Source organism: Syngnathus scovelli, chromosome 5 (assembly GCF_024217435.2).
Source record: "Syngnathus scovelli strain Florida chromosome 5, RoL_Ssco_1.2, whole genome shotgun sequence".
Lineage (NCBI taxonomy): Eukaryota > Metazoa > Chordata > Actinopteri > Syngnathiformes > Syngnathidae > Syngnathus > Syngnathus scovelli.
Window position 1 is genome coordinate 10580001 of NC_090851.1, and position 26697 is coordinate 10606697.

General features: G+C 41.8%; 2 protein-coding genes across 3 annotated transcripts; both read left to right on the top strand.

The window, feature by feature from the left end:
- The first annotated feature begins 9968 nt into the window (after positions 1-9968).
- si:dkey-93h22.8 (uncharacterized protein LOC449943 homolog) lies at positions 9969-18782 on the top strand. The gene is made up of 11 exons (XM_049719835.1): positions 9969-10110; positions 12458-12562; positions 12676-12837; positions 13331-14738; positions 14842-14895; positions 15223-15919; positions 16007-16204; positions 16531-16588; positions 16687-16808; positions 16901-17052; positions 17694-18782. The coding sequence occupies exons 1-11, from the start codon at positions 10015-10017 to the stop codon at positions 17789-17791; spliced, it is 3150 nt and encodes a 1049-aa protein (XP_049575792.1). The 5' UTR covers positions 9969-10014; the 3' UTR covers positions 17792-18782.
- Positions 18783-19072: 290 nt separating this feature from the next.
- ogal (O-GlcNAcase like) lies at positions 19073-26592 on the top strand. 2 transcript variants are annotated; one of them, XM_049719845.2, is made up of 17 exons: positions 19073-19420; positions 19603-19654; positions 19825-19922; positions 21017-21147; positions 21234-21405; positions 21811-21909; positions 22562-22701; positions 23076-23220; positions 23306-23404; positions 23852-24096; positions 24356-24530; positions 24715-24800; positions 25149-25241; positions 25319-25407; positions 25520-25640; positions 25723-25852; positions 26101-26592. In XM_049719845.2, the coding sequence occupies exons 1-17, from the start codon at positions 19339-19341 to the stop codon at positions 26235-26237; spliced, it is 2094 nt and encodes a 697-aa protein (XP_049575802.1). In that variant the 5' UTR covers positions 19073-19338; the 3' UTR covers positions 26238-26592. The 2 variants fall into 2 exon arrangements, with proteins under 2 accessions (XP_049575802.1, XP_049575803.1); XM_049719846.2 differs by having other exon boundaries at positions 25726-25852.
- The last annotated feature ends 105 nt before the right edge of the window (positions 26593-26697 follow it).

A 26697-nucleotide genomic window follows, 5' to 3' on the forward strand; every position in this document is an offset into this window, starting at 1 on the left:
GATTTCTCCCAGTCTCAAGCTCCTTCCCTCCCCACTCCTCAAGCACTCCCGCAGCCTTCATCTCCCATTTGCTCCTCATCCCTCTTCCTTCTCCCTCCTCTGTCACCCTCTCCTGTTTTCTCTTATCTCAGCCCTCCCTCTAACTCTTCCTTTCGCAAATCACATCATTCGACTCTCGCTTTCTTTTTCCCTTCATAATCCCCCCCTCCCTCCTCTTCAGGCTCTCTTGTTGTGCAACCCGTTTCCAAACAGCTAAGCCTTTGTGCCTTTCTGTCTCTTGCCATTTCAGCCAGGCTGCAGTCTTTACTCATTTTCCTCCAATCAGGGACACCATGTGACTCCCTGCATGAGAGGGCACACTCCCTCCCACCCCTTCTCTCTCTCTCTGCCTGTCTCTCACTCTCCTTCACCTCTCCCCTCATCTTGCCAACAAGCCAAGCAACATACGCGAGCAATCAGAGGCATCAAAAAAGGAGTATGAAGTCAGTGTAGATGAATAAGGTGAGGTGGGGACAAATAAAATTGAGAAATAAATGGGTGAGACCACTACACCGTTCAGTCGGGGGTAATTACCGGAGCATCTGAGAACTCAGAAACAATAACACGGCCTTCTCTTTCTCTGGTCACAGCTTGGACGACATCCACACACGTTCTTCTCCAGTGTTGATGTCATCCACATGCTGGGACACATGCTGTGTGTACATCCACATGCACGCACACACTCGAGCACAAACGCTGAGCCCACACAAGGAGGAGGGGAGGACCCTTTGCTGTTGAACATGCCACTGGAATGTAAACAAGTTGGAAGGGAAGACAGAAGGGGAACCTACTATTGGGTGACTGTCGTTTGATCGTCTCAGTCATAGCATCTGGTTAGGTGAAATGAAACACCATCGTCGGGCTTTGTTTTACATTTGACTAAGGGTCCTTGATCAACTGTGATTAAAATTCAGAATCAATTAATCAAATGGCATTATGGCATGTAACCAGTTCAGGGTCTACACTGTCTTTTGCTAAATCTCAGTTGGGATACACTGCAAAAAAATAGAACAAAGCTTCCTGTTGCAAAAATTGTCTTTCCCACATTTCAAAGAAATAAGAGTTTAATTGTCTTTTTTATTATCCGCCAACTCAAAGATATAAGTTTAAAAAATCATCAAATTGTTTTGATGCTTGCTTTGTTGTGCTGGCTAACATTGTTGCCACAAATATCAATTATTTATAATAATAATATTTATAATCATTTGTTTTAGCCTCCATAACAGCTCAGCTTCAGGAAACTGATGAGCCATGATTGGTTGTGAGCTGACAACTGTGATGTCATTTTCAGTCGCCAGCAAGTGTCACAATGGCCGCCCCCCGAGGTGAATAAAAACAGGTGGATTTTGCCCTTCAACAGCACTGTTTCAACTAGTTGGGCTGCACAGAACATATTACGAAAAAAAATTGGGGGTTGACTTCCCCTTTAATGTGGCTAATAAGTTGAGTGAATGAAAATAATATCCATAAAACATATGAGGTGAAAAGAAATGATTTAGAACACCACTATCCGAGCAAAGTGGGAGGTTCACTACAGGGCAGTCATATGTCTTTTTGGAAATTTCCATGAGCATGTTGATTAAGTATGCAATCTGACCGCAAGATAGCTAAGGACCCATTCTAAACAAGAGCTCCAGCCTGGGCTGTGCAAGCTTGTTTAACGGCTGAAGTGGCAGCGCTATTTGCCCAGTGTAGCATAGGGCCCGGAGATTGGAAACACACGTGCGGGTTTAATCACACAGAGGCTTAATCACACAGCCAGACTTCACATTTCTGCATCTACTGTATCCGTCTCACAAAGCTCGGTTATTTGGGATGATGAAGCATTGTGTCTGAACTCAGCTGCCCCTTAAAGCGGCTTCCTTTAGCAGTTAAATAGTTTCCAAACCACAATACATGAGAGTATTTAGTGTTTCGATCCTTCTCATGATTAAAGTCAGTGGCTGCCACTGCAGTCACTGTGGTAGGTCGACAGGGGAGAAGAGAGGCCATGTCAGGGTTGATACTACACCGTCCAAAAACACACTGACTTCCTTCCGCTCCCTCGCGGCTGAATACTGCATGACAGTACAAGTAATATGTAGTAATACATTTGCAACTATGGGATTATATTTCATGTCTACACGTGCTATGAGGAGTGGGACATAAATCCCGCTAACGCTTAATAATATATTGCCTGGGGCACACAGCACAGGGTTTATTTCGAGACCTTGATTCCTTTTTTTCTTTCCTACCATGTGTGATTAGAGTCAATAAAAATGAGCGGAGTTATCTGTTTGCTGTCAGACTCTCCCAACCCAAATACAACCATATGTAGCCTGCAGGGAGTTCCTCATCCTTCAAAGACAGAGGACAAATCACACATTTTCCAATATAGTACTTTAATATGATGGATAGTCCTTCCACTGAGTTGCTGTCTGTGACTGAACTCCCAGAAACCAACCAGATGTTACTTAATGGGGGGGCATATTAAAATAGGTGACAAGCAATCATTGGAAACATTTACTTCTCACATTTTTTTAGGTTAAAACAAAGGGGACAGGAAACATAAATGTGTGGTTAGACAGCACACAAATGCAATTATTTGAGTGTCGAAACATTGCTGCACAGGCAAGTATGCATGTAGTGACCTCATTCATGACCCCAGGAAGAAAGGGAAGGAATTCTGGGTAGTAAGCGATGGACCCCCGCATAACAAAGCCATTCAGCAAAGGGTGAGTCTGAGGATTGTTGTAAACTTTTGAACCAAATTAGATTATGAGTGAAGCTAAAGAACACAAGCGCACATGATTGTTTTTTCACTACAAAAATTCATTGAAGGCTCCTCTCCTACAATTATTCATACCATCTCAATACAATTACGACATTTTACAGTTGCTTCCAGCTCCAACCACCACCCCAAAAAATCTGGGAAAATCTGGGCAAAGCTGACGGGCTGCTGACGGCCACACAAATGAACTGATCAGATGGATGAGATTCATCAATGTGATCTTTTTATACTCACATTAACAGAAATGCAGCAGTCTTTATTTCACCGAGCAGAGCCAATCTTGCCATCTGTGACCTTTGACCTCTCACAACATATTCATCTTTCTCATTGCATTCTCTCAAATCTTTGTTTACGAGACTTCTATGCCAACCTCGGATGAACTCACTCAGAAACGGTTGTCCGAAACAACAACAGACCGAAGCACAATGAAAGAACATAAGCGGCCCCATGGCAACAACCTCTTGTCACAAACATCTGTTCATGATCAGTCTTTAACTCTAACAACATCTCGCAAAAAAAGTTACGTTAAAGTTAAAAGTAAAAAATAAACAGATACTAAGTCTTCTATTCTGTCCCCCCCCTCTCTTAGGCCAGCTCAGAAAGCAACATCCCATGAGCCTTTGCAAAGTGAGCCCAGGGCCCCAGGGCACCCATCTCCCTGTTTCTCTGTGCCTCAGTCACGCCACAGCAGGAACAGCACTCACTAACTCCAAACGCATCAACAAACGATATAGAAAAGTCAGCGGCTGGCAATGGCAGCGGCGGCCGTCGCAGATGCCGTCAACGGCGAGCATCGCCACGGTGGCTACTTACCGGGACACGCGCAGCCGCCCACCGACATCTTCTCACATGTCTGGTGGAAATCCGTTGAGAATGATGGTGTTGGCTCTGTTATCCCTGCTCTCTTCCTCTCCTCTTTCCTGTCTCTCACCAGTCACTGCTGCTGCTCACATGAGCGTCTGTTTTCCCCACGGTTCACACACACACGCACATGGACACACGCACACATACACACACACAGACACAAGCACACAAACGCACACAGCCGGGGAGCAGGGAGGGACGGATGGAGAGTGGGGAGGGAGGACGGGAGAGTGACAAAAAGCAACAGAGAGACAGACGAGAAGAAGAAGAGGTTAAAAAGAGAGCTTGCACACACCACACGCAGACACACTCACACATGCACACACAGACACAAAGGATCAGATTCTCTCAGTAGTAAGAGAGCACTGTGGATGTGTGTGTGAGTCTGTGAATGTTATATAGAGTGAGCAGAATTCAGTCCTGCCTCTGCTCTGCCCTCATCAGCCCTGCAAATTACAGCTCAGGTGGGAGGAGAGAAGGAGAGAAAGGGAGGGAATGAGGCCGAGTGCGAGAGTGTGGATGTGTGTTTATGGTGTGTGTGTGTGTGCGTGTAGGTGTGTGTATGTAGTGCACACGTGTCCATGTTTGTGTGGCTGTGTCAAAGTGACCTGAAAGATTTGAGCGAATGCAACCATGTGATGTGAGTCCTTTCACTCTTTAAATATGTCAAGTATCACACACACACATACACACGTATGTTGTTCACATGATCCTCAGGGAATCTAGTGACGTCCAAGTATGCACGTGTGTGAGTGTTTGTGTATGTGCGCTGCAGCCGTCTGAGTGGCTTGTTACCATCGAGCAAAGGTCTGCTACACGGCAGGGAGGGTAGGGGGAGGAGCACGGAGGTGGGGGCGATTGACGTGCCTCAGCTCTTTCCTTTCTCTCTTTCGCTCTCTCCCTCTCTGTCATCTCCCTTTCTCGCTCCGTTAGTCTTTCTGTCTGCAGTATGTCACACAGTGTTGCTCTCTCACTTCACTCATCTTTTTTCTCCTCCTCTGTCATTTATCTCCCTCACTCACCGCCTGCCTCTCTTTTCCCTGATTGCTGTTCTGTTCTCCTTTTCCCTCCCACTGTTTAAAGTCGGTCTCTATGGCATTTGTGCCTACCAGATCTAGACTTGCAGCTTTGTTATCCAGCTGTGTCACAAGTTCAGAATTGTTGAACCAGTTAAGTGCAAGACACAAAGTGAGTGCTGGACAATTTCTTCTGCTCATGTAGATCTTTAAATAAAAGAAAGTCACATGAAGGAATCAAACAAAATGAGCTCTTACAATTGTATTCGGGAGGTGATTGACAATGTGTGAAGAGTCAACTGCTAAGTTTTCACATAATTATTGTGCGCACCACCACTTGACTAAACATGGCATTGTGATTAATATTGTGTTCATACAATATGAATTAAACAGTAAAATTCAGTCGCTTTTCTCATGGGGCAGCCATTTTGCCACTTGCTGTTGACTGAAAATGACATCACAGTTGCTCAGGGGCGCAGGGACCGGTTTTCATCATACCTGAGCATGCGAGCATCACATGACCAAACTCAGAAAACTGGTGATTGGTTGTTACGTTAACCCTGAGCAACTGTGATGTATTATTCTGTCGACAGCGTAGCAAAATAGCTGCCTCCTAAAATCGATGAAACTTAATATTAATGAGAAATCGATAAAACTCAATATTAATCAGAACACCGTATTTAAACTAGTGGGGCCGCATTGAAAATATTATTGTAAAGCATTTTCTTTTCCTTAACTTTCTCTTAAAAACCCCACTCATTGGAATGGGTTTGATATTGTTGTTGTTGCAGGGGGTTTTCACTGCGTATACCCGAAAATGTTTCCATGCCCTCTCCCATTCCCAAATAAGGAAGCAGCATTTGATCTCATAAAGTGTAGTGCACAAACTGCAATAAAGAAACTCACTACTGTTAAACGAATAAGTCATTGACCGCATCAACTTATTTATTATAAAGGCCGAATTATTGATGCACCTTTTTTATTTGATTACATTCGATTGCACGTGTACCTAATGATATGACCTGTTTGTTCATACGCCACACGTCAGAGAAAGGAGGTCACATATCTCAGCAGTGTTATCATCATTGTCCACTGTTTGCTTCCAAAATGCTATCGCAGAGTTGTGTCGAAACAGGTTCTCGCTTTACATGCAAAGAAGAACATAAGTCTGTGAAAATCACCACCCCCATTCTATTTCTTTTTCTCTTTTTTTTAAAAGACACTTGCGCTTTGTCTCCCTTGCTCTTGTCCTCACCCTCGTCTCATTAGGCAGTATCTCATTTTGAGGAGGGGAGTGCTAAGCCAATCAGAGAGGGGAAGCAAGAGCAAGGGAAGGAGGGAGATGGCGAGAGGAGAGCGATGGAGAGGTTGCAGAAGGGAGAGGGCAAAGATGGAGTGAGCGAGAGATGGAGGCAATGCAAGGGTGAGGGAGGGAGAATAAATAGCTCTTGCGCACTCGTCCCCCATTACCCCGGGAGGGCACTGTCGCCATGGCAATGTGGCAGAAAAAGGATAGCACCAGCATGATCAGCTTCTCAAAGACCACGTACACACGCATTTACCAGTTAAAATTGTCATCTGCCCACATAAACTGTTCCTTAAGACAAGTTCCTAGAATCTCTCTGTGCATAACAGAGAGCAGCTACAATATCATCAAACCACCACATTGTAAAATATAATGATGACAGTCCAAGGCTTAGTAATAAAGACAAATAACAGTCTGTATGTGTCACAGAAAGTGAAATGACAGAGTAAGCACAAAGAAAGAGGGGAAAGAAAGGACTAGAAGTGAATAAAATGACAAAGGAGAGCAGAGAAAAAATGAGAAGTATCACAGCTGCCAAACATTGACTTGTCTTATCCAAATCTTATTTGGACAAATGTTCACCTTCCGCAGTTTCACAAGTGATTGTTATGCGTTATTCTGTGCTCGGATATATACGTTGAAATATTTATCACATATTTATATTTTTCTGCAAGAAAAAAACCATAATGCACGACTGGTGGTAGGTATTCTGGTGATGTCATCAACTCTGAATATTGGATGGATTAACACTAAGTTTGTTAGTTGTGTTGAAGTATTGTGGCAAAAAAAAAAGTCTACACATCTGATCAATTGCCAGGTTTTTGTGATTATGTTGGAACATTTTTCATTGTGCACCTGCAACACCAATACTGTTTTCTCATTTCAATTACATTAAGATATGTCAGTGTGTAAGTGAAAGTGCGCACTTTTAAATTCCCACTTGCGTCTTTTCTGTTGTTCTTTCAATAGGATCTCCTCCAGTCTTTTCACCATCTCTGCATCATTTCTTGCTTGTTTTTTCTCTATTAACCAAGCCCCCTTTCTTCTGTGTTTCTCCGAGGCCTTCAATTGTTTTTAATAATTGTTCAATACCATGTGGGGGGCCATTCTTCTTCTCGGCTGTGAAAAAAAAGGGACTTACGGCAAAGACGGCTCCTATGAGGACAGTAGAAGGATAACTCCTCAACCAAGTAATACATATGTGTCCTGCTTTCCATGCAGAGAAGGTGTCAAGTTAAAGATCAGAGTGCTTTTGCAGGGCACTGAAGTGCACACACATATATTTCATGAAGTCATCGAGGGGGGAGGGGGTCATATAAAAGAGAACATACGGAGGGGGTGTGTTACACAAGCGGCAACTTGACTCCCAAGACCTCACAGGTTCTTCAAACAAGCTCAGAGGGAGCCATTGGAGGTCAAGAGTGAGGAGTTGAGAAACATGATGGGAAATAAATAGGCCTTTCCTCATTTTGCTTGTCCCCAAAGCACTAACGCCTTGGGAAAGTGTCCATTTGTGAGTGAGAGTGTATTTTACTGCCAAACAAAAAACACGGGTCCCAGTGGGCAAAATACAAAATGTGACTGTGGGTGTTGATGTTGTTTGGTGTTGAATGCTGCAGTAAGGTGACCCACTTCCACTGAATTGCCCCTCCTCAACACAAGTCTCCACATACTCCCAAACATACTGCACCCGCAGGAGACTGACGGAGGCTTTGGCCCCATTTCAGACAGTAATGCCTTTTAAGATGTGCGGTGTATGTGTACGTGTGGGCGTATGAGTGAGAGCTTGGGGAATAACAGTAGCAGAGGAATTTAGGGGGTTTAATGGCCAAATAATAATAAAAAAAATACAAATATTCCAGGTTGAAGAACAAAAACGAAATCCTCTTCAAATAACTTGAGATTTAAGCATTCGTTTCAACATTGAGGAAAATTAAAAACAATGCGTCTGGATTGGCATAACATTTTAATTGCTGCTTATTGGTCCATTCGAACAAGATTGTGGAAGTTGGATATGTAGTTTTTGTGTACAGTAGTTCCAAACAAACAGTAAGGAAATCCTGAATGATAACGGAATGACAAAAATACAACAAACGACACATAAGAAGACAATAGAGCAGGCGTGTTATACAAGCAGGTTCATGTGACCATATTTCATTTCCTATTAATTTTGCACAGCCATTGACTCTGTAAACCGGCATGACATTCAGAAGAAAGGTCAACCCCTTGCTGGTATGCAAGAGATAACAGGCCAGACACACGCATCGTCCGCTATGAAAAACGGAGTGATAATACAAGATAACGGCACAAGTACAAAGAAGCCAATGAACCTCGCTTCGTTATGCATTGCATTTGTTATGTATCCACTATCTGATTGGTATTTTCTGTGGCTAGGTGAGAAGGACAAACACCACATGAGAAAACTCACAACTTTTGAAAGCTCATAAAAGAAAGCGGTTCCGCAAGGATGGAAATACTACCATCTAGCGGAGAAACGAAGAACTAACTCATATTAGAAATACTGTACTGAATTTTGGTGTCGAGCTTAAACTCTAGCTTTCATTGTCAAAAGTTGTTTTTGTTGCTGTTATTGTCATAAGGGAATTGATCGTTTTTATTTTTGTTTTCGACTTTCATGACCGAAAATCCTTTGCTTTTAACGTCTTTAACTTTGATTTATAAATGCTTTTAGATGCGTACTTTTAATTATGTGCAAAAATATGCGAGACAAAGTTATTTTGCTTTGCCTTGCCTTGGAGAACGCACCCATCAAACCCAAGACAACTGCAAGAGTTTCCTTGTGGAAAAGTGAGTCTGCTGAGCGATGCACAAGTCTCACGGAAACTTTTTTTTTTTTTTTTAAATAAAATTGTGATTGCAGTAATTGCCTCAAAATGTTGTGCAACAAAATATGAGTACAATTATTTTTGTTGTGGCCTATTTCATTCATGACTTTAGAGTTGGTATGCGTAGGCGTCACTCGGTCGCCATCCTCTGGTCACTATAAGAAATACCGACAGCGATAACTTCCGGTAATCCAAAACAAATATGGGGATCATTCTTCGCTTTGCGTCTTGTGGTATGTTATATTTTCGCTTTGGAAATAAAAAAAAAAGAATAGTTCGAGACTTTTCTTACTCTTTCCATATTAAAAACTAACTAAATGTTTTGTTGTTTTAGTAAAAAACAAAAATTAGGTCATGTTTCTATATTTGATATCTTCTTCCATAGGTAATAATGATTTACTAAAAGAGACACGGTCCGAAACTACTTCTTTACTTTCAGGGTTATCAGGTTCGGAAGAAAACAACATGTTGGCGCTGGCTAAGGCTTTCTGACACATTTCTACCAATGTGATCCCATTGTTCGGCAGTTTTTTTTTAAACGGTAGAACCTTGTGTTTTTTTCGGCTGGCCACTGGAACAAGACTACACATTTGCCACAAGAATAGAAAGTAGAAACGCTGCATCATCATAAATGCGCCTTGGTTCACGTTCCCATGGGGACGCTCTTGCAAGAGCTCATTCAAGTGAAATCTTAAACGCGTTTGATTTGACCTCTTTCAATTTACATTATTTTTTTGCACCATATCTTCATTGAAAAACATTTAATTTCGCTTTTGAAAATCTAAAGTTTTCAAATAACGGATATCTGAGTTTAAATGTAGGGAATTAAAAAAAGAAAATCTGAACAAATGCCGGAAAGTCTACAAGTGAACGCTAGATGTCGCTTCACAACCAAAATCGTATGCAATGAGAAGCTAGTATTTGATTACTTTAATGTACCTAACCAAAATGCAAATGTACCAGCTACTAACGAACGTTGTCAGAAATGGGCCAACGTTGCGATACAATGATATTCCACCTCAAATATGCCACTGTGGGTATAAAACAGATCACCGATCTAGAATCCGATTTCAAGCCTTTAACAAACATACCGTGAGTGCCCAACTGGTCCCAGGTCAGCCATGTTGTTCGCGCGCTGCCGGTGACCACGTGTCCGGCACTGCCGAGTCGACCATGTGGAGCAGCAAGATGGCGGCGCAGTGGAGGCCCGTCGACGTGGCTTTAAAAGCCGGCAACGTGGACTTTCTGAGCACCAGAAGCCCTTGCCAGGTATCGTTTTCGCCACTTAAGCGACTACGCTCATCGAGTAGGAATATGGTCGATGTTTTGGAGCATCGTAGTGAGGTTGTTTGACCGCGTGTGGCGACACGTGGCTAATACGGGCTTGGCATCAGTTAGCGACCTTTTAACTGTTAGCTGTTTTTTTGGCCCCCCAAAGCACGGCCAGTGCTATCTGACACGTACAATTTACACTCTGGGTATTCTAGTCAGACTTCCTGCATGTGAAATAAGCAGTGCTCAAAGCGAAGTAGTACACAATTTCCTTACTCCAGTGTTCATTCAATTTGCTCTGCTCACCATCAGAACATTTTGTTCCGTTCTTCGTTAACACAGAAGACGAACGAGATTGAAGAGTCATTTGATGTCCTTTTTGAATACGTGTTTAATTTTGATCGATGTTTACTCAAACGCGTCACATGCATTTTATTTTGGTCACTATATGTAACTAGGAATTCCAAACGCATAAACATCCTAATTAATATAGACTTAGACTAATAGATCAAAAAGTCTGATTTTTTTGTGTCAATTGGTTTGGCATTGTGTTAAACCGTCTATCTCCCTGGAAATTCCTTTTCCACATGTTGTTATTGCTTACTGATGGCAAATACATGTCAAATGTTACAGTTGATGGTAATATTTTCCTCCTGGCAACATTAACTGTCACATCCGCCTTAACGTTATTGTTACTATTGTTTCATATAATTGTACAGCAAATAAAAACATCTGATTAGGTAAATATAATCCACACTCATACAAATATTTAAACACATCAACGTGGTTTACTTAATATTATACTATACTGCAAAAAAGAACAGTTTGAATCTTAAGCATGTGAGTAGAACATGTGCGACCAGGTTATCTTGAGAGAATGTCCTGCTGATTTTTAACATTTTAACCAATTTCTAAAATGTGAGCGATCCCACTCAGGATGAGAAAAACTGGTGAGTGTGTGCTTCACAGTAAAGTTATTAGCAGGTAGTACCAGGAAAAACAATGTGATTGGGATTTTGCATGTTCAACTCATATTCCACAAACAAAACATTAATCAGAACACTTTTTCGACTAGTTGGGCTGCACAGAACATATTTATTTTAAAAAGAAATTGTGGTTGACTTCTTCTTGAAGGATTTTAGAGTTTTTGAGAAAATGGCTGAGGATGGATTTCACAGAAAAACATGAAAATGCGATTTTGTGTATAGCGAACTGGATTTACGCCACTACTCTTATGTATTAAGTATTATGTGGTATACTGAAGAGGACCCATACATCACAACAATTGATATTAACATCCCACCAAGTGCGAGTGAGTTTTATTGGTGACGGATGATAACCAGCTCAGTGGCCTAGTAGTAGAGTGTCCGCCCTGAGACTGGAAGGTTGTGGGTTCAAACCCCGGCCGGGTCATACCAAAGACTATAAAAATGGGACCCATTGCCTCCCTGCTTGGCACTCAGCATTAAGGGTTGGAATTGGGGGGTTAGATCACCAAATGATTCCCGAGCGCGCCACCGCTGCTGCTCACTGCTCCCCTCTCCCCCAGGGGATGGATTAAAATCACATGGGGATGGGTTAAATGCAGAGGACAAATTTCACCACACCCAGATGTGTGTGTGACGATGATCATTGGGACTTTGGGACTTTGACAGTTGGTTGAGTTATATAGTCTGAGCCACACCTCTTGTGAAGCTTCGATTTGAGATATGAGAAGCTTCTATTTTAAACGCCCCAGTATTACAGGCTTTACTGTAATGTTTGAGTTGAGCCTTCCCACGTGACCTCGCTCAGTCCATCAAGTCTGGGCGCCAGTCATGCAGAACATCTAAAATGCAGAGTGCCTAGTAACGCTGGGAAACCACAAGCCACAGTGGCTGGTGAGCATAAAAGTAAATCTCTGTCATGGTCGGCACACAAGGAAATCGTGAATTAGAGACAGTTTAGTTTTCTGCTATCAACCCCGTCCAGTAGGGAGCATGCATTCACCTATTAATTGGATGGCAGCTGCCAATCACACAGAGAAAGAAAAGAAACAGAAATAATAGCATCTCTTCTACCTTATGTTTTTATAGTGGTGAATGGTTTTTGATATGTGCTTTACAAATTCTCAACACACCCAATTGCTCCTCTACTTCTGTCAAGCAACAGTGCAAGCTGCAGATTGCTTCCTAACTTGCAATTAATCTATGCTAGGAATACTTAAAATGGATCTACAATTCTCAGTATGTGTGCACCTCACTCAGTTGATTGAATTATTGCATGGTGTGTATTGAATTATTGCATGGTGTGTATAATGTGTGTTTACTTTGATACATTCCTATTTTTGTCCATATCTCTGCAGATTGGACCATTTGGAGGCAACATGGGTGGGGCGGATATCGACACACAGTCTTGTATGGAACACTCCATCATGGCCATTTTTGAGGACTCCACTGTTTCATCAGAGGTCAGAGTGCAAGCCAGAAATGGCACTAACTCAGAGGAAAAGACTCGTGTTCATGGCCACTCGCTAAAAGTGTATGGGCCCAAATAACCAGTAGCTTTTGTTACCCATCATAGGACACAAGGCAAGCCGAGGAAGAGAGCGAGACCTTGCTGTCGGCCCTGACTCAGATGTTAGAGTGTGTGGAGGATGATGTCAGTTGCACTCTTTCTCCCTTTGATACCCTGCCAGACACCAAGCTCCTCAACTGTCAGGAATTCGACAACAGCATTTCTACTGTAAGTGCAACTACTCTTTTCATTTTTCAGCATTAGCTCGTTCACTTATAGCCCGCCCAAACTGAGCCCAATTAATAACTGCAAAGAGTATTTTTGCTATCATAATGGAGACATGAAAGTCGGTGTTCATGCAGTCAATGGATGCGGCTATCATCGCCAACAGCTTCTAAAACATCTTGAGGCACGCTGGGGAAATTTGTAAATGATGGGTGATCACCATCTACAAACTTTCTGACCATATTTAAAAGTCCCCATTTATTATCATAAAAGCCTATGTTGGGCATTATCCACAACAGCTACATTTTTCTTGCCCTTTCCTCCCTTAGTAAATAATTACAGCGGCCAGGGCAATCCACTTCTTCCTTGAGAATCGCGCCATGCCGTTAATCGTTCAATCGAGTAATAGAGGCAGCACTTAAAAATACTGTTTATGGATAACAAATTGCAGTGTCAAAACATTTGTGCTCTTTCCTATGTCTCCATCTCTCTTTAGGACAAAATCACCTTTTCCGCAAAACTTAGACCAAGAGCCAAGACTGATGCAGGAAAGGAAGACAAGAGCAAAGTAGCCAGACTCCAGCCGGCCTTCCGACAACAAAGTCAGACTTTCTTACAAGGCCCAAAAAAGAAGACCGATCCTGAAGTAAACGTCTTCACTTCGTCATCTCTGGTCAACCTGGTGAAACTCATGCACCCGTATTGCCTTAAGATGCATGTGGAGGAGGAGAGGAGGGACCATCAAAGCAGAACTGGACCGTCACAATTGGAGACGAAACACACAATGCTCTCCCAGGGAGAAGTCTGGAAGTATGAAAAGCCAACTGGAGACAGTGATGAAGATATCAATGTTGTATCTGATAATGATGATGATACAACCTTAAAAGAGATAGAGGAGAATAATGGGGGGATTGCAAAAGATGATAGTGGCAAACTGCTAAAAAGCACATTGCTCAATGGCAATTCATCCAGAGATCTGTTACCCAAGGCAAAGAAAAGGGTCAGTTTTGGCCCCATTCAAGTGATTTCATTTGATCAATCTGTGGATGCTGATATCAGTGAGGAAACTCTCCCCAGCGTAGCCTCTGCAACTGAAGGTCCAGCTGGTCCAATGCTTGTAACCGCAACAACAGCATCGGTATCATTAGACGATAATGACAAGGCTGAGGATCCACCATCAAAAAGAAAGGTCAAAGCTAAATCGCTAAGCCTCCAAGAGTACAGACTGCTGCGACAGAAAAGGCAGCCTCTGGCGGAGAAAATGCGGAGTAACACAACCAAGTGGCCTTCAGTTCCCCAACCCCCCAAAGAACTGATCCCTATTATCTGTTCACATGGGCAGAGACAAAACCTCTGTGAGACAAAGTCCTCACCCCATCATATAGAAAAGTCTACACTTGATATGTGTCCACCCCAAAGAGCTACTTACAAGACATCACGTCGTCATCATCCCAAACCAGTCGAGAAGAAGCCACTGTTTGCTGCTAGGCATCACGGATTGAAATCTCTTCAAAGTAAATCCAAACACACCTCACTTGATGGACTCAAGTCCAAAGATGAGCACACTGTTAAAGAAGCTGCAAGCCAGAAAAGTCCGTTAAAGAACCCAACGACATTCAGCACTGATCCCCCAAACCCTGTCATCATTCGCTTGCCTGTTAGCCAGATGCCCACCCTATCAAATTGTCACCCTTCAGCTGTGTTCGCAGCATCACAAATAGCACCGTCCACTGTGGAACCTCATCCAAATCGGGAGGTGGATGACCAAGTCCTGACGAGACCTCAAACAAAACCTAGTTCAAAATGCAGGAAACCACAAAACCTCATGTTAACACCAGTAACGTGTCCCACAAGACGTTCTCTTCCTGAGCAACCATCACCACCAAGTGCTGCAGCTGAGTCAGGTACAGACCAAAAACACACGTTGAGTATTAGAAGATTATTATTATCCATATAACACAGAAAAAATGTGATTGATGGCATTGCTGTCTGTTTGTTCTGCTTAAGGGATTGAAGCCTGTGATCTTACCAGCTTGTTGGAGCAGTTTGAGGAGAAACAAGGTGATTATCGGCATGAAACCTTTTTGTTGTCGTTTTTCGCCAAAACACTTTTAAAGAGATTTGATCAATTTAGTCTGCCTTGTGTAATTTGACTATCTGACAACAATATGTCAATTGCAAAGGCAATGTTAACCAGCATATGGTTTCAAATTGGCCACAATAAAGCATGCGTATTATCAAAAGTACGGCTGGTCGAAACCACTTTTTTTGTGTATTTGTCACCATGCAGAGATTGTTAACAAGCCTGCCAAATCAGCTGGGTTTCACATGAAATCCAACTAAGTTCTACTCGTTTAATTTCACCCGTTGTGGTTGTCTCCCTTTCAGCTGAGGAAAGCGATCCAGCGAACTTTTCAAATGCTTTCCCCTCAAGTCTGCACGAAGACACAGAAAGGACCACTGCACTAATACAGACCTCCGCTAAGGAACATGAACCTCTCCGAACTTTGCACTCAGTAAGACCAAAAAGCACCATCGATTATCTGGAGGACCCAAAAAATGTGGAACACGTCACTCCTGAGACTCTCGGCACTGAAGTCATTGTCGACACTCAGGGAATTGTCAGTACTATGAGACGGAAAATCCCACCATCCAAGGGCATTCAGATCATTGATCCTCGCCCTCTGCCGTCCAGGAAGACAAACGCTTCAGAGCTTGCCGCATCTCCTTACATATGTTCGTCGGTGTCCGCAGATCACGATTACTGTGTGCCAGTGGATTATTCAAAGGCCCCTCCTTCTCTTAAGAATACTCGTGAAGTGGAGGAGACCGCCTCTTCTGTTAAATGCAAGCAAGCCTCCATCGGGAAATGTGACTCTCCTATCAGAGCTGATGAGAAATACCAATTAGCCTCGTCTTCAGGCACCATTTCAGCCCCCTCATGCACCCCGCTAACGCCTCCGCCCAGCCCTCCGAGCAGAGGACGAGAGAAGAGCAGATACTCAAGAAGACCCCGTCTCTCGGAAAGCTTTCGTTCGTCTTCGTCATCTTCCAGCTCTGCATCCCGTTCCCCCAAAAGACGAAGGTAGTCCGTGTTTGTGCCCTATTAAACTTTGTTTAGCGTTTTGTGCTCGACTGATATTATCACTCGTGTGTCTGTGTGTCTACACAGGTCCCACCACAAGCGTTCAGGAAGCAGGTCTTGGTCTTCGTCCCCTTCCCACTCCGTCTCTCGTTCCCCACCCCGGCAACGCAAACAGTCTTGCACGCTTTCAAGGTGTAACAGATCGAGATCGCGATCCTGGTCTCGCTCCCGGTCCCCGTCCCCTTCGTCGCCAACTTTTCCTCCGCGCAGGAGCAACGTTTACCGGTAAGTGCAAATGAAGGGCTTTCCATTGCCACACAACCCAATTTGTGATGATTATAGAATGGCACATTGACTTTTATCCATTTTTTTTCTTTTTGTTATTAACATGTTTTAGTGAGTAGTGGTGTACTGCAGCTACTTAAGCTTTTTTTTTTTTTTTAACGTAAGTCTCGTGGCGGTGTACCTGAAGCTCGCTTGTACGTAAAAACACAAAGCAGAAAAAAAATGACTAAGCAAAGGCTTATAACTTTAAAAAAATCATAAATTTAGCCACTCATAAGTTCCATAATAGAAATTGCATCACTAAAATAAAATCTCTCCATCAACAGAGAGTCCTGGAAGGTTAAGATGGAGCACCAGGCAAGACTTCAGAAGTTGAAAGCCATAGTAAGTGCTGTCAGAGCTCTGTCAGAACAACTAGTGTACAATAGTAATTGTTTGGTGTGCAACACGTGCTAAATTTTGTCTAAACCCTTTTGCCAAAGGATGAGCGCAGAGTTGTGTACGTGGGCCGCATCCGCAGGTCAATGACGCACGATGAACTGAGAGAGCGCTTTTCTCATTTCGGCGAAGTAGAATGCGTGTCACTGCACTTTAGAGAAAAAGGGTAGGTACGCGGAACACATTTCCTGTACACTGTAATATGACTGCATATTGTAAAGTATTAAAATGATTTTTTTCTTCTTCTTCTTCCTAAAGTGACCATTACGGCTTTGTCACATTCTACCACATGGACGATGCATTTGCAGCCATCGACAATGGCGGAAAACTAAGAAGGGCTGACGAGCTGCCCTTTGACATCTGCTTTGGAGGAAGAAGGCAGTTTTGTAATTCAGACTATGCCGATCTAGGTAAGAGATTAGCCAAACGGATATACAGTGGAACTTCTGATGCCCAACGCAATTCTTTATAAACACTGGTCAATCTCGCTGTTCGTCCATACAATAAAGCAATGACTTCATTCAATCCAGTAAGCTCCTGAGACAAGGACCAATGACTGGTGAGCCACTGGTCACTTAGCCTTTTTCAAATGATTTGTAACAGCAATAATAAGAAAATAGTGGAAATTACCACCCTTTAGATGCGGTTTGTCAGTCAATAAAAAAAGACCAATGTGTAATGCGAAGGTGCATCACCTATTTGCAAGCGTCACATTAGTGTAACCAATGGAAACACAACAATACTTTAACATGGATAACATCAGACGAAAGACTTGAGGGACTGCTGAAGTTTTACTGATTTAAAAGTGATGTTAGGTCATAGCTGCATGTTAAAGTTCTGTACATAAAGGTAAAAAGTTTCCACAAATGCTGCTGTAATGTATGACTTAAACGGCATCCCGATTTAGAAATTCCACTGTACTGTACATTTTTCTACAAAGTGTCCTGTCTGTTATTAACGGGTGATTCTTAGCGACAGTCACAAATGTTGCATTGAACATTTCGAACCTTACCTTGGTTCACCGAACATGTTATTAACCTTTGTTCCTCAGATGCAAAAGTGGATGCAGAGCCGTCTCCAGCCAAGAGCAGGTTTCAGGAGATTGACTTTGATTCATTACTGAAACAAGCCCAAAGAGGACTGAGGTAGCAGTGCAGAGGGCAGGCGAGAAGAGAGAAAACCACCAACCTTTGAGCTTTTTGCTCACATTTATGTAGCAAACTTGGGTATGTTTAATCCCCTGTGACACCCTTGAGTTCATGACAGGGGGAGGCACTGATATTAGAGTTAGGTTTACAAAATAAGCCAAATGAAGTTGTGCATTTGCCATTTAATTGACAGCCACTTATGAAAAAAAATGTAAGCCTCAATTTTACGCGCTTTGATTCTACGCGACTTTCTGTCTAATGCGGTTTGGTCATGGACCCCAGTTTTTTTTGGTCATATTTTAAATTGACAATATGGTTGAAATTGTGGTGCGAAAAGACAAGAGGCAGTTTCTGCTTTTGACTACGCAACGGCATCCATCCATCCATTTTCTATACTGCTTGTCCACACGGGGGGCGTGGACGTGCTGGAGCCTATCCCAGCAATCATCGGGCAGTAGGCGGGGGACACCCTGAACTGGTCGCCAGCCAATCGCAGGGCACACAAGATGAACACCCATTCACACTCATACCTCGGGACAATTTGGAGTGCTCAATTGGCCTACCAAGCATGTTTTTGGGATGTGGGAGGAAACCCACGCAGGCATGGGGAGCGAGGTGGAATCGAACCCGCATCCTCCTAACTGTGAGGCACTGCAGTGTGCTTTAAATTTAGGTTATTGCATTCTATTCGTTCACCCCTAGATGGCATTGAAAAATAAAAAAAATATCTACACTGTTCCTTTAATTCAGGTAAAAATGAAAATAAATATTGCTCACACACAGGAGCGTTAAAATGGCAAAGAATTCCATGCAATTCTTTTTTTGTTTTGTTTTTTAATCTTCATGCATGTGAGCCTCTACCTCTGTAAGCACTTGTACTTGTGTCACATTTATCACAGCATTTTTTAATGGAGCCATTTTGATATATTTCTTGCATTCCATAACAGAAAATGTTCATATATAAAAACAAATAAAAGTTTTGTTAACCTCAACATGTGGTATTTTTTTCTGTGATCTACTCGATGGATTGTTCAGTTAATCACTATCTCTGTTTATCTCTATATCTCTGTCTCTCCTCGAGAATGGATCCAATATATATAGATATACTCATAGCCTCTCACGATACGAAAAATGTAAAAAATAATCAGAGTCTGTGATAAATTCTGTGGATTATGTGAATTTTGATCATGTACAATGGATGTTATGTAATGCTGTTCATGTGGCCTTTTCGAAGGCAGTGTACTGTGCCTTTAAGAAGCTGGTGCACTGTCACTTTAACACGATCTTCCGGCAGCAGATGACGTAGAGTCCATGCGCGAACCGCGGCCCTTGTGGTGGTGAACTTCACTCATCCTCAATTGTGGTTATTTATGTGCTTACTACATATTTACAAGTGCAGACTTTAGAGCTTGGCATCTGCGTGTTACGCAACGGGTGAATGCGCGCGCAGGCGTGAGAAGAGACTAAAGGGTGGTGCTTGAATTACTCCAAGCCATGACTGACAGGGGCGTTTAAAACCTCGAGAGACGCTCTACTCCAACAGAGGGAATGTCAGTCATGGCAACTTCAACAAATTTCAGCGAGAAAACAGAAGGTCGGGACAGGCGCTTCATTGGCGGCGTGGTCGAAGGTGAGCAACCCGGAGTTCGGTCGCCGCCAACAACAATAGCATTGTTTCTGGGGGCGCGTGGAGAATCGGCCCCTCCCCCTCATGTATGTAAACATACATGCATCATCATGAGTTTTTACCTATGCAATTTGATTGATTATTTCTGTTAAATTGTATTTAAATCCGACCTTTGCTCGCTGCAGGATTTTATGGACGACCCTGGACGATGGAGCAAAGAACAGAACTATTCAAAAGGTAGAATGGAACTCAAAACATTTTCAAGCAGCATCAGTTCGAATCTTTAACAATATTTGCAGTATAATGCAAATATTGTTCCCCCCCCCACACACATACACATTGTGTTCAAATAAAGTGAAAAGCTCTTGAATTTGATGTAAACGAATTTGATTCTCCTACTTTCTCAGGGAACAGAAGTGGGATTTGAATACCTACCTGTACGCCCCGAAGGATGACTACAAACACCGCATGTACTGGCGAGATCTTTATTCCCCTGAGGAGGCAGGTGAGTCTGTCACCACTCCAAGTGCATTATCAGTTTATTGCTGCTATGGATTGTCCTCAGATATAAACATTTAATATTCCACTCTGTTATCTCACACCAGTTGCAGCCTGCTTTCTTTATGAAGAAATAGAATCAATCAGACACACATTCACTCACTGAAATGGCTCAGAAGCAAAAAGTGCATATCTTGTTTTGGTGTTGTGTTTATTTTTGTTCGTCCTACATGAACTTCACCACTACATCTTATATACTAATGAATTACGAACAATATATTAATTATGATAACACACTGTAAAATTAATTAGTGATTTCATTTGCAATTGTACACGGTACAAATGACAAAATTGTTGAAATTAATTTCTTTAAAAATATATATAGAAAACGTAAATGTATTTGTAAACATCAAGAACTGCAATTATACGGGAATCAGACTCGTAAATAAAATACTTTTAGGATTAAATTATTTTGAAATACTTTATACAAGTTGTGGGGAATAAGCGGTTGCGGAAGCCTATGATTAGTTTACTGTAAAGTGTAGTAAATTCAATGATTTACTCATTTTAATTTTGGTATGCCTTGAGCTATAATTATACCCACAATCAGATGGTAAAAATGAATAAATTAGCTTTACAATTTAATTATTTTAACATACACTAATTATGTTATTCTTATTGTGAATTAAATTTCAATTATGACAGGAACTGTAATTATTAAGCAGACAAAATGGCAGAAGAAAATAGTAGAATTATAATTAAGTATTTTTACATATACTAACTAGGATAGTAAATGTTAAATGTTTTCACTGTGCAGTATATTTAAAACAAATCTATATTGTGCAAATATTTACCATTCAAACTTTTAAAGTCACTCGAAATGTATTCCCAAGACTTCTTATCTACCAACTGTCACTTTAATTATAGGGTGTTTCTCAAATTCTTGATAGTTAAAGCATCATGATCTCTGTCATCATTATCTCTGCAGAGACACTGGAAGGTGTTCATTTAAACTTTGACCCAAAGCCACATTCCTGTTACTTGTGCTGATAAACAAGACAATATAATTTAAAGATGTTATTCCTTTTGTCTTGTGTGCAGTGCAACTTATAGCCCTGATATCAGCAGCAAGGCAGCACAACATTGACTTTATCTATGCAATCTCTCCCGGCCTGGACATCACTTTTTCCAACCCCAAAGAGGTGGCTGCTCTAAAGAGGAAACTGGATCAGGTAGGACTTTATATGGCTAATCAAAAGCCATGGTTATTTTGAAGGTTAAAAATGTGTGACAGATATCATCCCGTACCCCCTTCCAGGTTAGGGACTTTGGCTGCTGCTCCTTCTCATTACTGTTTGATGATATTGAGGCGGATATGTGCCCTGCTGACAAGCAGGCCTTCAGCTCCTTCGCCCATGCACAGGTGGCCATCACCAATGAGGTGTACCAGCATTTGCGAGAACCGGAGACCTTCCTCTTCTGTCCCACAGGTCACACCGAAGAACTTGTCCAAAGCAATTCTCTTTAAATCCTCTGCAGAACTAGTTTCATTTGACTTGAGTTGATTCACAGTGCGTCTCTGATATTCGCATAAATTAGGGACTAGGCCCCATGGGCAATCGCTAAGATCTACAAAGAATATTTATTCATACTAGTGCTTTAAAGCATAAATATACCCCAAACTATAATATCATGATAAATATATATCAAATTCATCTTACAACATGACTGTTAAAATATAAAACTGGAAAAAAAACAAATTTTGCAAAAATTACATTAAAACATAGTTCCTTGGCTCCAAGACAGCACCAATTCAATACATGCCTATACACAGTTGGCTCTTACCTTATTTTTCTGTGAAACTCATTCTGAAATGTTCTTCCCCGAAAATCCAGATTATTGCGCAGCATTCTGCACCCCAAACGTGTCGCAGTCATCTTACCTTCGCACTGTGGGAGACACGCTACTGCCGGGGATAGACGTGTTGTGGACAGGTAATCTCATACAGAAGCACATACAGTGTCATGAAAAAGTATTTTCCTCACTTCTATTTTTTTTTACCCACATAGCTTCCCACTTTATTAAGTGGGGAGCTATGTGGGGAAAAAAAACCATCATCCAGCCAATGTAAAAGTTTGAAAAAAAATGACAACCTAAAGTCAACCCAAAATTCAGTTTTTAAATTATTTAGCGTATTCAGTGAAAAAAATATTCAAAGCTACCGAACCCTGTGTGAAAAAAGGCCTACTCGGCTTGAAATGCTGTAACATAACTTTAAAAGCCTCATTCACGAAAACACTCCAGTGTTTCTGCAGTACTACAAGGAAGACTACGCATGTAAAAAAAAACCCCCACAAAACTCAGCTTTAGCGGACAATCACTTTTTCAACACAGGGTCATGTAGGTTTGGATTTTTCTTCTCCCATAAAGAGAAAACCTTCATTTAAAAACAGGTTATTTTTGTTTACTGTACCTATGTTGCTTTTGACTAATATTTACGTTTGTTAAGTATTTGAGTGTGAAAACATGAATTAACCCTCAAACCATATTTTAGTTTTAAACTTGATGCTTTTATCTGCATCTTATTTGGCTTTTTAACCCGCCAGAAAAAATGCCCAACCTTACACAAGTAAAATTTGATCTTAGGTCCAAAGGTGGTATCCCATAAAATCTCAGTGGAATCCATAGAAGAGGTGTCTTCCATCCTCAAGAGGGCGCCAGTCATTTGGGACAATATACATGCCAACGACTATGACCCACAAAGAATTTTCATGGGACCATATAAGGTAAATACTGATTGATTAAAAATAATTATTACTAATAATAATTATATAATTTTTTGGATCATAATGAAACTGCATGTGATATCATCCCAAACGAAGAGAAAAAATGTGTCAAATAGAAAATGTATACTTCAAAAACTGACCCCCAAAGAACACAAATACTATGGGACATCGAAAACATATGTGAATTTTACATTAAAAAAATCTGTTACATATTTACCAATACTAAATATTGAATTAGAATGATAATAGGAAGAGGAGACTTAATCCAAGCACAGTAATACACAATGTAAATTGACAGAGTGTGGAAGAAGCATTGAATAGGGAGTCATACTCCCCCTGGCTTGCGCACTCTTAAAATGTTTGTTTCCTTTCAGGATCGTCCAACAGAACTAATCCCCAAACTGAGAGGTGTGCTCACTAATCCCAACTGTGAGTTTTATCCCAATTTTGTGGCCATCCATACCTTGGCCACGTGGTGCAAAGCTTCTCCTGATGCCGCAGCTAGGGATGTGGAAATGGGTGAGCTTGGCTTTTGCGTTTTAATGGAGTCACATTTTTGCTATTTGCTGTGTTTTTATTCTCGCTCTTGCGTGTCTAACATGAGGCGATGAAGAGCAGGACCCCTGCTACAGCCCCCACAAAGCCCTGATGCTGGCCCTCACTGACTGGCTAGAGGAGTTTATGTGCACAGATCAGCCTACAGGTAAACAATCTCCAACATAGCTTTGAATTTATTTGTTGTTGTTGCGGAAAAAACAACTTCTGATGAAGAGAATACCTCAGTAAATCTTACAAGTTAAGGAACTTGTGCAATTTATCTTTGCAAAAAAGGTCGCACAGCCAACATGTGACATATTTTAATTATCTGGCCCCAAAGAAGTTTTAAACACATATTTGTAGAACTCAGGAAAAAAAAGAAATGGTTCAAGCTTATATACACATTTCAGAGCAACACAACTAAATGGCCAAAGAAACAGCATGTGTGGGAAACATTGCGAGTGAGTCCAATCACAGCTCAGCAGTTTCCTAAAGCTGAGCTGAAAATGTGGGGGTTAACTTCCCAAGGTTTACCATTTACTATTAAGACCACAAAACAAAAAAAAAGTCCAACAGTCACAGATAACCAATTTTTCATGATGCGGTCTTTCAGCTTGTTTAAAGAAGGAGTCTTCTGAAGAGGAGCCCATGCAGACAGACCTGGGAGAACACTCGTATGTACCCGGGCCGGGAGAGAACCCACTTTACACAGCCGAGCCACTGACCCTGGATGATCTGAAGCTGCTATCCGACCTTTTCTACCTGCCTTATGAATACGGCTCCACAGCAAAGACCATGCTGCATGAGCTCAACTGGCTCAAAAGCCACAGTCAAGCTGCCGCCGTCGATACGGACCAGGTCAGATTTCACGTAACGATTGCTGTACATGCATGCTCGTTTTCCACACACATATAGTATGTCATTGACCCAGGCCAAGAATAACCTCATAATAATAGTGGATTATAGATCTTTTCAAAATCTATTCGATGATGAATCATTCATTTCAGGAAAAAGGGAAAGTCTTTTTTGTTTTCTGCCTTACTCTTTCACTATTTTGAGGGGTCTTTTTATTGCTGTCAAAAAGGGTTAAGTGCATCACCCGCTGCTGTGTTTCTAGACTGCTGAGTGGCGCTCGAGAGCACGCCAGTTCGACGATATGTGCGAAGCGGTGGTGCGGATGTTCAACCGCTTGTCCAACGCGCCCAATCGCAGGATTCTGTATGACCTCTATAACTACATCTGTGACATCAAGAGCGGCGTCCATCTGGCTCAAGCCTATGTCAAATCACTGGGTGAGAGAAGCAGAATAAATCTTTACAGGACAAAATGGGCAGCTCCTTTTGTGCTACAGTGGCCAAACATAGCTGGGGGTGCTTGTGTCTTCACATTGATACCATTTACAGATTGCACCTTGTAAAGACAACCTGAATACATTTATAACACTCCGGGCTTAACTTCAATATTTGTTCGACACAGGAGGGCTTGGCAAACCATCGGCCCAGCTCATGGGTGCTGATCCTGAACCATGGGGCTTCAGAGGAGGACTCTCAGGAGAATTTCAGGTGAACTGACTGCCTCGTTATGGCCCGAGAGCGATGTTCATATGTAAAAGTTCATTATTATTTGGTTCTTTCCAATGACATGTTTTGAATTTGAAGAGGCAGATGCCTGAGTAGTACCGAGCACGCAAAGGGTGGCCGCATGGGCCTTACCTAACTTCATCCACCTCCTAATACGCTTAGAAATACCTGTATCACATACTATATTGTCTACAGCAGGGGTGTCAAACTCTGGCCCACTGGCCAAATTTGGCCCGCAGTGTAATTGTATTTGGCCCAAGAAGACAAATTGTGCATCAATTAAAAACCTACATTTTTCTTATTGTTAAAATTATGTTTATGGCTGTGCAGAGAATGCTTCCGGGCCATGGAAACAGAGACCTGTTCAAACATCCACCCAAGACAGCGGTGTACTGCATACGGCCCTACTGTCCTGAGGATAAGGTGAAGTTTCAAAATCTCCTTAACACAGCTCATCTTAGATTTTTATCAACCTGGCATTGCTTTTCCGTCTTTTCTAGATGGACATCCAGAGAATCTTCACAAACATGCAACAAGAAAGACGGATAAAAGTCGGCTCCATGACAGATGCCCCTCTTATTAGTGATCTGTAAGTTGCAATTCGACTAGAGATTTGCTCATAGATTTGAACCCAGATCTTCTGATTGTGAGGTAGATGGGATGACCACCAGGCCATCCTGATTTGAATGTGTCTGTGGCAGCTTGTCAACAGGTGAAATACCCCCAAGCCCTCAATGCGCGCTTGTCCTGGAGGATGACATGGGGCCATGTGGCTACATGCTGGCGCTTATGGATGCCAAAGCAGCTGCAGCTTCCGTTCAGGTGACAATTTGGAGACAGAAAGTCCAAACAATGGAAGAGCAAAATGAATTCCAAATGTTTCTGCTTTTTCTTTTCCATCCAGAAGGACACACGTGATCGTGTATTTGAGGACTTCCCTTCATTAATCACTGGACAAGTGCTGCCGAGGGTCACCGACCCCTCTCCGGCGAAGCGTATGATTGCACAACTGTTGTCCACCATCAGGAGCTGTGGTAAGTTGACATACTTTATGAATAGGTCAAAGTCTATTAAAACCAAATTTTCTCACTGTCACTTCAACATTGGTTGCACTAAGAAAGCCATTTAAGCCTTTATTTGTTATCCTTGATATCCATTTACCCATAAAAACAAATACCCTGCTTTCAAATTATAAAAAAAAGATCAATACGAATTAATTCATCAAATTATACAGAACCAACAAATTCAGTATTATCGATCGTTCTACTTTAACATTCCTCAGGTTCAAAGGGAGTGTTCTGCGAGTTGAGACACAGTGACCGGAGGATGCTTGACTTCTACACCAAAAGTAGCTCCTTCCAACCCCTCAAAATGGACGGTCTCCCTCCAGATGTTATCGCCATGGGAACAGGCCTCTAATCTCAAATTGCTTAAGAAAATGGTGATTAGAGAATTTGGTGCAAATACCGATCATAACCGATCATTGTTTACTAGCAGTCATCTACTGCTATGAAAATCACATTTGCTTAATCAGCTCTATAATTGCAGACTTTTAAGTTACGCATGTAGACGCAATGTCATTTATATAATTTTCAGCACAATAAGTGTGAATCTTTTTGTCGGATGGTGTAACTGTTTGGTGGACTCATCAGTCCTTCAAAATTTAGTACACTCAGCTTGTTCCTATTGTCAATGCACAGCTTATAATTTTCACGATTTTTGTTTTTTGCTTCTTACGCTGCATTAAAAAAATCTATTTGCCATTAGTATAAAATATCTCATTATTTCCACATTTCATATTTAAATTTGGATGACTTGAATTAGGACTATATTTTTGTCCATGTTTACTTATCTTCAATTTTAAAACAACTTTTCAGAT